We start from the raw sequence: 11,750 nt of genomic DNA, 5'->3' as shown, positions 1-11,750 counted from the left end.
CATCTGAGAAAGAGAAGTCTTTTATACAGAATTCCAAGTGGATCTCCTCACTATCGATTCCCACACCTCTTCTAAATAAGGAGTCTGTCTCCCAGGTGGAGAAGTTGGTGCTGCTTTGGAACACTTGAGGACAGTTTGTTTGGGGCAGTAGGGCCATATCGTGGTTTGCCAACAGGCTGTTTAAACCAGATCAGTTGTTGACTGGGCAGGGGACTGATAAGGGAGTTGTATGGAACTGTCACTGCTGCTGTGACCTGGCTTCTCTGTCAACGTCATAAGCCCACGCTCTCAGGCCTCATTCTCCATCCCTATTCAGCCAACACCATCATCCACATAAGATCATCAACTACACTGAGAAAAACCTCCAGTTGTCAGAGCCCTCCTGACCACTTCAAATCTCTCTATCCTGCCTTTCTTCTCCTGAAGCAATAAATATCCTGGCTCATTTAACATCAAGCTCATTCTCTCCAACAACCTCTGGAACCTTCCTTGTTTATCTCTCTATGGACTTTTCACTTATTTCTTTCATTAAGATTTTTCCCTCACATCTTTGAAAAACTATAGATGTCCTTTCATTCCCTGTCTTTTATTTAAGTTTAGGTTGCTAGTTTTTCTTTTTTCCCCATTCCAGAATTCACCAGCTTAAAATCTATACTGCCTCTGTTTCTAAGTATTCATTTGCTATCACTAGCCTCCCTAGCATCTATTCTCTGATGATCAGAAGTGACTGAACAATATCCATGGATGAAGCACTCTACTGGGCAGGCACAATTTTATGGAATGTGGGCCAAATAATAACCAATATTTAAAGGGAAGTGCGGTTTTCAAATGGCCATTCTTTGTGTTCCATTGTGCAGCATTAAGTCTTTATACAGACCAGTTAAGAGTGAGGAGGTTTTTCTCAATATTCTTTCCCTGAGAATCGATAGAGTCTCAATAGAGCATCTTTAACTGAACATGGATACTTTATGCGCCATTGAATCTGGTATCACAAAGCCCAGTTTCAGAGCAACTTGCTCAATAATCTAAATCAGCTACAAAGTAACTTCATGGACTTAGATGAAATGAAGTAAGTAGAATCTTAGTAAGCCTCCATGTATCCCTCATTTGTCACTGGCAGGGAAGAGATCTTCAACTATTCTTACACATTGGTTTCTGGGGTTCTGAGTGCTTACTGAGGTCTTGGGGTCCTTCTCAGGGAAATGATATGACTCCATGTTTCCTGGTGATCAGAGGAACTAACACATCTCCCCAAACTGCACAATTGAGGATGAATATTAGGCATTTGAATCAGAACTTTTAAAGATTTCTATTAGGGTCAGATAGGAAATTTTAGGGGGAGACATACAAAGAAAGAACTAAGAATGTAATGACTGTTGAGTGAGGGCCTAATATCTGAATCACTGCTATTAAGGGAAAAGAGACAAACAGTGATTGATGATGTCTATTTTAAGACAATGTGTGGCCTTCTTGAACATTCAAAATATTCCCCAAGAAATAATAATTTAAAAAGAGGTACAAAAAGGAAAATCCCTCATCATCTCAGCAATCATTTCAAGCTCTATGCTGATGAGTTAGCAAATAATTCTGCTCTTTTTCTTAGCCATAGTAAAGTAAATTATCTCTGGCAGCAAGCCTATGCATTATATGAAAGCTGTTTATTGAAAAACGAGCATGTTTGGGAGTTTTTAGTAGCTTAATCTAGAAGTGTCAACTGACAAAGGAAATATGATATTTGAAAAAAGCTTATTAAACAGGTTTTGTTGTGGAATAGAGAACAACAGAATCAGAAGACCAAGATGGCATTATTAAATGGGAAGAATGGAGCATTCACAGTAGAATCAACAGGGAAGATTTTGTCCAGAAGGGTCTGATCCTAGAAAACATTTTTTTGAATCTCCTCAAAAGATTGTAATAAGTATCTAAGGTTGAGAACCACTGACATACAGGCATGAGAAATTGTTAAGATTTTTAAAGTCAGACATTAGGTGAATATTTCAAACAGTTTATATTGTTACTGATGAAAGAAAGAGATCATGCTCCACTACCTGGTGTAAAAAACAATGCTTATGCTGGAAACAGGAATAATTACCTTGATGACCTTGGAAAAAAATGTAGATAACTTCATCAATGTAATTAAAGGCAAGGGACAAAATCCCTGTGGACTAAGAAATTTAACTGGGTGGGGGGGGGGGGTGGGAAGCAATTTAAGCTTTTTTATTTATTCAGTCAAAGCTATTGTATCTTTTTGGGGATCACCAGAAGGTAAGATTGGAAAAAGTTTAGATTACAAAATTCCTAACACCTTTTTTATTTCAGTGATGTAAAAATGGATTGAAACCTATACTATGTTAGATGCTTTCAAATCAATAGACATATTTTCTTCTTAACTTGGCCTACCTTAGTTCATCCCACATTTAAGTTTTAAATAATATTAGTCTTGGCTAGGTCTTGGGTTCTTTTTAAAGGATAGATGTATATAGGCATTCTTGTTATTTGCTATTGAATGAGCACTATTTTAAAACATTCAGAGAATCTCTTCATGGAACTATTTAATTAATTCAAGACATTTTCCCCTAGGAAAGGACATACTAAACCCTGTGTAAAGCACAGTTCTGTTTGATTAAAATATTATTTAAAAATAATTTTAAAATAGTATTTTAAAAACTTAAGACATTTTGGTGGCCTATAACTAGTTTAGAAAATGTCATTATACAAAATAATAGGATAAAAATAAAGATGGAAATTCATATATTTTAATTTCATTATAATTAACACAAATTAATTTGTGTTAACATCAAATAATTAACACAATGATTGAATTGTGTTCCTCAAAATTTATATATTGAAGTCCCAGTCCCTCAGAATGTGACCTTATTTGGAAATATGGTCCTAACAAAGGTAATGTAGTTAATTAAAATAAGGTCACTAGAATGAGTGTTAATGGAAATGACTAGGATCCTTATAAAAAGAGGAAATCAGGAAAAAGACACAAACACAGTGAGACTGCCGTGTGAAGATGAAGGAATACATCAGGGTTATTTGCTACAAGCCAGGGAAGAGCAGAGATTGTCAGCAACCACCAGGAGCGAGGTGAATGCCATGAAACTGCTCTTGCAGCCTTCAGAAAAATCAGTTTCGCTGACGTCTGGATCTGACATTTCTAGCCTTCAGAGCTGTGAAACAGTAAGTTTTGATTGATTAATCCTCCTGGTTTTTGGTACTTTGTTATGGATGTGTAGCAAGCAAATACAATATGATTAAATAGCATAAGTGTAATAATGGTAATGATTAAGATGGTCGAATCTTGTATTTTCTGAGTTCATGTATTTTAGATTAAGCTTCATGTTGAGTTATAATCTTTTATTGTTTTTGCAACCATCCTGAGAGATGATATTAGTCTCACGATAGAATTGTTTTTAGAGACGATTCCTGATAACGGTGCTGTCGGCAGTAGAGCAGTGATTCAACCACAGGTCTGTCGAATCTTAAAGTCCCAGTTCAGCACTCTGCTCTAAGAGCAGTTGAAGAGACCATATGACTGAGTTTAGTGAGTGGGAAGCATATTGTCTATTAATGAAATAGATTTCATGAGGATGATGTAGTTGTTTTAGAGTCTGGAATGAAGGAATGAACTGAAAACTTAGGGGCAACTTGGAGAACAAAGCTTATTCTTCATGAGCATAGTAACCTGAGCCAAAATCTCACATTGGAAATATTTGGGGATGAAAGAGTAGAATTCTCAGGGATTGTTTTTTAAAAAAAAAACAATGAGAAAAAACTTCTTGAGATGGTGAAAGTAATCTCTTCCACAGTATCCTGAACCCCAAAACAAATAGTTCTCGTTAGATTTTCTGTCAGTTTGGAACCTGTGGAGGTCTCTGATGAGGACAGTGATATAACTCAGTGGTACTGAAAAAGGTGGGCTTCCTAGATGGCTCAGTGGGTAAAGAATCTGCCTGCAATGCAGGAGACCCAGGAGACTTGGGTTTGACCCCTCGGTCAGGAAGATCTCCTAGAGGAGGGCACAGCAACCCACTCCCAGTATTCTTGCCTGGAGAATCCCGTGGAGAGAGGACCCTGGGAGGCTACCATCCATGAGGTCACTGAGAGTTGGACACGACTGAGCATGGGAATGAAAGGATTTACTTTCTTGGAAATTTAATGTTGCTACTGGGAGAGGAAATTTTCAGATATAGCCGTCTGTCTTCCAACACGTACTATCTTTTCTCTATGTGAAATACCATGAGAAGGTCATCTTTGAAGGCAGGAAAATGGACTACAGCAGTGATTCTCAAACATTATGTGCTCAGTCATGTCTGACTCTTTGCAACCCTATGGACTGTAGATAGCCTGCCAGGCTCGTCTGTCCATGGGGATTCTCCAGGCAAGAATACTGGAGTGGGTTGCCATGTCCTTCTCCAGGGGATCTTCCCAATCCAGGTAATCGAACCCAGGTCTCCCACATTGCAGCCGGATTCTTTACTGACTGAGCCACTAGGGATTAACCAGCATCCAAATCACCTGGAGGCTTATTGAAACATATTGCTGGTTCAGTAGGTCTGGGGTGGTGCCTTGAAATGCAAATTTCCTGCAAGTTCCTAGGTGATGTTGATATTAGTAGTTGGTGGGGGGATCAAGTTGTGAGAATCACTGCACTCAGTGAGTACTTTTTAACCATCTTAAGTCATGCTTACATGCCGTGAAAATCCACCTGTCCTGGGACAGGCTTTTTTATGTGTTCTGCCAGATAGTGTTGCTGGGTTATAACTAAGGGAAAATACAACTTACTCTTGGCACCCAAGGGGAATCAACCACTTCTTACTTGCTATGTATGCCCTGATCATGTCCAGTTTTTATCTGTGCTATCCATGTGGTCTCTCCTCTGTTTCTTATTCTTCACAAGTATCCATATTTGCTCAAAATTTAAACTACTTTAGTCATCTTCCTCAGCAGAGGTTTTTCACTCTTCCTCCTCCAGTTTTCCTTTTACATATATATGTGTTTAATTTATATTTGGAAGCATCCTCCTCTTTTAAGTAAGAATATAGGTAAGCTCAGTCTAATTCTGTACTCTAATGAAGTAATTAGGTATAGCCATGTAGTGGGAAATAGATGGGGAAACAGTGTCAGACTTTATTTTTGGGGGCTCCAAAATCACTGCAGATGGTGACTGCAGCCATGAAATTAAAAGACGCTTACTCCTTGGAAGAAAAGTTATGACCAACCTAGATGGCATATTCAAAAGCAGAGACATTACTTTGCCGACTAAGGTCCGTCTAGTCAAGGCTATGGTTTTTCCAGTAGTCATGTATGGATGTGAGAGTTGGACTGTGAAGAAGGCTGAGCACCGAAGAATTGATGCTTTTGAACTGTGGTGTTGGAGAAGACTCTTAAGAGTCCCTTGGACTGCAAGCAGATCCAACCAGTCCATTCTGAAGGAGATCAGCCCTGGGATTTCTTTGGAAGGAATGATGCTAAAGCTGAAACTCCAGTACTTTGGCCACCTCATGCGAAGAGTTGACTCATTGGAAAGACTCTGATGCTGGGAGGGATTGGGGGCAGGAGGAGAAGGGGACGACAGAGGATGAGATGGCTTGATGGCATCACTGACTCAATGGACATGAGTCTGAATGAACTCCGGGAGTTGGTGATGGACAAGGAGGCCTGGCATGCTGCGATTCATGGGGTTGCAAAGAGTCGGACACGACTGAGCGACTGAACTGAACTGAACTGAACTGATGTAGTGTTTAATGATACAGTGTTTGTAATGATCAATGACACTTGGGCCCTTAATTCAGAATTACATAGCAGAAAGCTTTTTGTGAACATCTGAAAGTGGATTTTATTTTGTGAGAAAGAAAGAAAAATACTTTTCAAAACATTGAACTAACATAATTTAAGATTATTGAGTACACTACCCTGGGTTGGGACGATCCCTGGAGAAGGAAATGGCAACCCACTCCAGTGTTCTTGCCTGGGAAATCCCATGGACAGAGAAGCCTGGTAGGCTGCAGTCCCTGGGGTCACAGGGACTATGACCCTGGGGGTTAACACAGGGTGGTTAACACAGGGTGTTTTCTATGGTGGTTAACACACACTTTGTAATACTATTTGTATAACTAAAGACAGTCTAGTATATGTTCTTGAAAATTACTGAACAACAGTTTTTTTGGTCACTAATATCACTGCAAGATGTAGTTTTGCAGGTGTGACCATAAAGAGTATGTTTTAATCTGCTTTTTTAAAGCTCCCAACAAATTTTAAAGATTAGTTTTTGATCACAAATTATTTTATTTGTAAAGGATGAAGAAGCACTGTATGTTCCTAGGAATAGTGGTATGGTTCATTCTCTGAATTAACACAAACACAAACAGGTTCATTCTCTGAATTAAATTCTTGGGAGAGTCTCTTAAACAATGCCTTGGTATAATATTGAAAAACAATGCCAACTACTTTTTTGCCACATTTCATGTTTTCAATACTGTTATTTAAAATATATAATTACCAGTAATATGCTGGCTTGAACTAAGTACAAGTTTTCTATGAGAATTTAAATTTTATTTAATTAGTAGAGTACATCCTTAAACATTCTGAATGTTAAGTTGAAGTTTCTGGAGTTTGTGAAGTACAATAATGGCCACTAATATCTATGTGCAGGATGAGCTGGAAACTCAAGAATCTTCAGGAATAAAGGTTAATTAGCTTGTATAATAGCTATTAACATGTGATAATTAGGATTTGGATTATGAATATAAGAACAGATGCTTTTGTATGAATGAGAGAGCTGCTTTTTTCTTGTTGTTAATTAATTATTGTTTTGGCTGCACGGGGTCTTAGTTGTGGTATTCTGGATCTTTCATTGCAATGCCCGGGCTTCTCTCTAGTTGTGGCCCTTGGACTCCAGAGTGTGTAGATTCAGTAGCCAGATCAACCAGAGACAGATGGGATCTTAGTTCCTGGACCAAGGGACAGAATTCATGGCCCCTGCGTTGTGAGCAGGGAGTCTTAATCACTGACCCAATAGGGAAGTCACTGAGAGAGTTAGTTTAATAACAAATTTGTATGACTATGTGACTGATTCTTTGGGAATCAAAAGGAGAGAACAATCTAAAGTCATTTTTTATGATTAGGTATATAGTTAAAGAATGAAAGAAGACTGTGGTTACAAATATCTTCAGAAAATAGAATAAGGAAATGGATAAGGACCCTGGCAAGAATGTATTTATGTCTCCCACAGATGAGAACTTACATGTGCACATACCTTTGTATCCAAAGGTACATATATAATAATTATAACAATGCAATTTGATAAATGATATTGTATAACTGTGTTTAGAAAGTGCTATGCGTTTTCCAGCTCAGAATACTGAGGAGTGTATGTAGCAATAAACATCTGGAAAAATGGTATAGATGATCCTATTTGCAAAGCAAAAAAATAAAAAGACAGCTACAGAGAACAAATGTATGGATACAAAGGGAAAAGTAGGGTGAGAGGAACTGGGAGATTGGGGTTGACACATATACACTATCAGTACTATGTATAAAATTGATAACTAATGAGAACATACACTACTTAACTGCACTATGGTGAACTGAATCGGTAGGAAGTCCAAAAAGTAGGGCATATATGTCATGTAAGGCTGATTCATTTTCTTGTAAGGCAGAAATGAATACCACATTGTAAAGCAACTATACTCCAATAAAAACTAATTAAAAAGAAAAGAAAAAATAAGTGAGGACAATGATTAAGGAAGAAGAAATGGTCAGCAAGCTACATATTACAAGGGATACACGGAAAGATCAAAACACATGGATATCTGATGAATAAAATAAACCAGAAATTGAGGCAGTCCTGAATCATACCCAAAGATCCCCTGTGAAATGACGTTAGCTGAAGATCTGTTTAAAGATGGCCATTCTAATCAACCCCACCACTATTCTCTTCCACCCCCACTCATCATGCAGAGCAATTGGCAGCCAAGGGCATACCTGGAAGCCAAAAATTAAACTGGTACTTCTCTCTAAGACAACAATCAAATTGACTCAGAAGATTAAGGCTTCTCCTCGGGTGTTGGCACCCCTACATAAAGCATTCCTCATTTACAGCAAGTCCATCTTAATGGTTAACTCTCCACTAACAATGCCCACATCCACTTTTCTCATTTGTAGGCTCCACTTAACTAACCAGCTTTCACAATTCTGCTACCGCTTCAGGGTAAAGATTGTAGGAAATCAGTCCTATCTCTGCAAAAAGAGAGTAGTAGTGTATAGACTTAAAATTACAAAAGTTATATTGGTGTTATAATATTTAAATTCATAGACAATCAGTACAATCTTTTGAAAAGATATTCCAGTAAATGTTGCAGCAGGGACAATACTTGCCCAATGGAAGGGATGGTGAAGTAACACAGTGAGACATAATAGATACTCATATTTCTGGCTCGACTTGAAATATCTAAAATGTTGAGTGGCCTGCTTTAAGAAAAAAAGGATACACAGTGATGAATAAAGAGTGGCTAGATCCTTGAACTGGACCTAAGCTTCAGTTAAATCCTCCTCTAGATAGGGATGAAGAAACAAAGTGCAGTGAGAATAAAGGGCTTTAAAAACATCCTGCTTCTTTGCTTGAAACAGTTCTTGGGATGGAGATGCACTAGAGAAGCCAGAGACATTTAGACTAGGACCAGTGAAACCTGGCTTCAACAACATTTGGGAGTAAAAGCATAAACCCTGTCCAGTCTTTAAACATGGTTGGGTTGAGTCAATGGTGGACAGCCTGAGAGAACACCTTTCCTTTAATGACGAAATAAAGCATGTCACAAGGTTGCCTGGACTCCTCTTCCTTGATGGTTCAACAACATAAAAAGCTGTCTCTGTTTGCTTTGCTTTTGTTTAATCCTATGTAAAATAGTTCCATTTTCCTCTAACACAACAAGCTGGTCTTGGCTCACTCTCACACTGATAGACATATATCAAGACATTTCTTTCTTCCTTTTGTGTCTTTAGATACTAATTAATGAAATTTAGCATAACTGCAAGTTATGGAATTTGGGTATGTTCACACACCTTCTTAAAGCTTCCTCATTTTGGTGAATGTGAAAGGAAATCTCAACATGCTACCTTTCTCAAATTGAGACATAAATAATAAATTTCCCCCCTCTCTCTACCTATATTATTGTTTTTCCTAAATGATAATTTTGATTTTTTTACTTCTTCGTTTACAACTAAGTCACCTAATCATGATGCATCAGTTACTTCAAATGATTTATCAGTTATTCTACTCTGGAGGTTCATCTTCTTTATAATTGTTTAACTAGTAGTCCTGTTTGATCTTTAAGTCTGGTGCACAAATAAACTTACATAAATGCAAATGTTCATATCTCTTAGGAGTAACAGATTATTAGTAGCAGTTATCTTACTATATAGGCAATGACATTCAAAATGCTCTTTTCCTCTGTTACAGAATTTATATATCCTGACACATGTTAAATTTATGTATATGGTCCTATTTAATAATTGGTTATATGTTTCTTGAGGAGTCATACACTCTGTCTGGATGCTGTGGTTTGTACTGATATCTTATTTAATAATTCCAGCAACTCAATTAAAAAGTTATTTCTGCCTTTTAAAGGAAGTAAAATAAAGCACAGAGAAGTAACTCGTCAGAGGACATGTAGGTTGGCAGTGGTGGAGCTTGAGTGTGGATTAATGCCACCTGCAAAGCCTCTGCTAATTCTTTTTCAGGCCTGACCATATCATGTATGTTGGTTTACCTGTGTACCACACGTAGAGTGGATGATGAATAAATAATAACCTTGATAGTTAACGTTTGTGACTTCTTGTGCTTCTAGGTAAAGAAGACATTTTTTATGGAGTGGGGGAATCAGACGTTCAACCCTGACTTCATCTTGATGGGAATTTTTAGTTACACGCCCACTCACATCTTTCTCTTCTCTCTGGTCCTGGGCATCTTCACAATGGCTCTCTTGGCAAACACTCTCATGGTTCTCCTCATCTACCTGGACCCGCGGCTCCACACCCCCATGTACTTCCTCCTCAGCCAGCTCTCCCTCATGGACCTCATGCTCATCTGCACCACTGTACCCAAGATGGCCCATAGCTACCTGTCTGGCAGGAAGTCCATTTCTGTAGCAGGATGTGAAGCCCAAATATTCCTCTATGTGTCTCTCCTTGGTGCTGAGTGCTTCTTGTTGGCTGTCATGGCCTATGACCGCTATGTTGCCATTTGCTATCCTCTTCAGTACCCCAGTCTCATGAACTGGAAACTTTGTGGACTCATGGCTGCCTCTACATGGATTCTCGGTGGCTTTGATGGGATTGTTGAGTTAGCTGCTACTTTGTCTTTCTCCTATTGTGGATCCCGAGAAATAGCTCAGTTCTTCTGTGATGTCCCAGCACTCCTACATCTCTCCTGCACAGATACTTCCACATTCGAAACACTTATTTTCATCTGTTGTGTAGTAATGCTCCTCCTCCCTCTGTCACTCATCATTGTCTCCTACACACGTGTAATTATAAGTGTTATTCGCATGAGTTCTGGGGAGGGTCGGCACAAGGCTTTCACCACCTGTACTTCACATCTTATTGTTGTGGGGATGTATTATGGAGCAGCTATGTTCATATATATGAGACCCAATTCTAATCGATCCCCAACCCAGGATAAAATGGTATCGACCTTCTACACCATTCTCACTCCCATGCTGAATCCCCTTATATACAGCCTCCGAAACAAAGATGTGGCCAAAGCATTCAGTAAGGTACTAGGGAAGAGGAAATTTAGAGAACAAACTGGATAATGGTTGCAGGGATTTTTTTTCTTCCATAACTCCTGTCTCTCTCTGGCAAGTTCATTTATTTAAAAATAAGATTTAGCAACAAATGTACAAATGTATACTTTTCTAAAATAGTCATCACAGTTGATAAACTCGGTACACATTTAGTTTATTGATATATTTTGCATTCATTGAATATTTATTTTGGTTTTAAATATACTCAGTGAAGTTCCTGAGAAGTGAATAATTAAGTCAATAAACAGATATACTCCTATTTATAGAACTAAAAATAAATAAAACTTTTTAAAATGCTTTCCCTTATTTTCACAAACCAGATTCTTATTGAAATTCTTATTCAATAATTTATGTACTGAGTTAAATACCACACTCGTCTATTTCATTTTGTCATTAGTTCTTTCAAAATATGGCCCAACCAGAGAGTCATGGATATTTGCTCATTTACCAAAATCTTATTTTATAATAAATACAACTTATTTTGGCCAAAAAGACTTTTTTCTTTTGTTTGACTTCTCTAATACACTGAGCATTTGTATATCTGAAGATGTCTTATAGCGGAACCACTTATTTCCAGAGTTTTGACAGATGATGTAGTATCATCAACCTATATTTTATAGGGTTTTTTTGGTATCCTAAAAATCCACTATGGTATAATGAAATCCCAGAGCTGTGAGTCCTACTCAGAAATTATGATCTATATCATATTTATGTACTGAACCATGATGGGAATATTGTTATTCTTCATATCAGAACATTACCCTTTGAATGTGTGTAGAAAAGTTTCCACGAATTTAGTAGTTATTGCAGTGAAGGTGTAATAATATTATTGTCACAGAAGCTGCCTACTTTTTTCTTTGTTTTCCTGATGAACATGGATGGTAACTGAATGAAAATGTTGGCTGGTCTCTGATAGCCTTGGTGGAAACCCCATCCCCC

General features: G+C 38.0%; 1 protein-coding gene across 1 annotated transcript; it reads left to right on the top strand.

Moving 5' to 3' along the window:
• On the top strand, positions 9,873-10,820 carry LOC102179151 (olfactory receptor 2M3-like). The gene has a single exon (XM_005696809.2). The coding sequence runs from the start codon at positions 9,873-9,875 to the stop codon at positions 10,818-10,820; it is 948 nt and encodes a 315-aa protein (XP_005696866.2).

Source organism: Capra hircus, chromosome 23, assembly GCF_001704415.2.
Source record: "Capra hircus breed San Clemente chromosome 23, ASM170441v1, whole genome shotgun sequence".
NCBI classification, from domain to species: Eukaryota; Metazoa; Chordata; class Mammalia; order Artiodactyla; family Bovidae; genus Capra; species Capra hircus.
Note: the sequence above shows the minus strand (reverse complement) of the source record. Positions and strands in the feature narration are given on the sequence as shown.

Bases quoted from the DNA above. Each gene is read 5' to 3' on its own strand.
- LOC102179151 (XM_005696809.2), top strand. From the start codon at position 9,873: ATGGAGTGGGGGAATCAGACGTTCAACCCTGACTTCATCTTGATGGGA.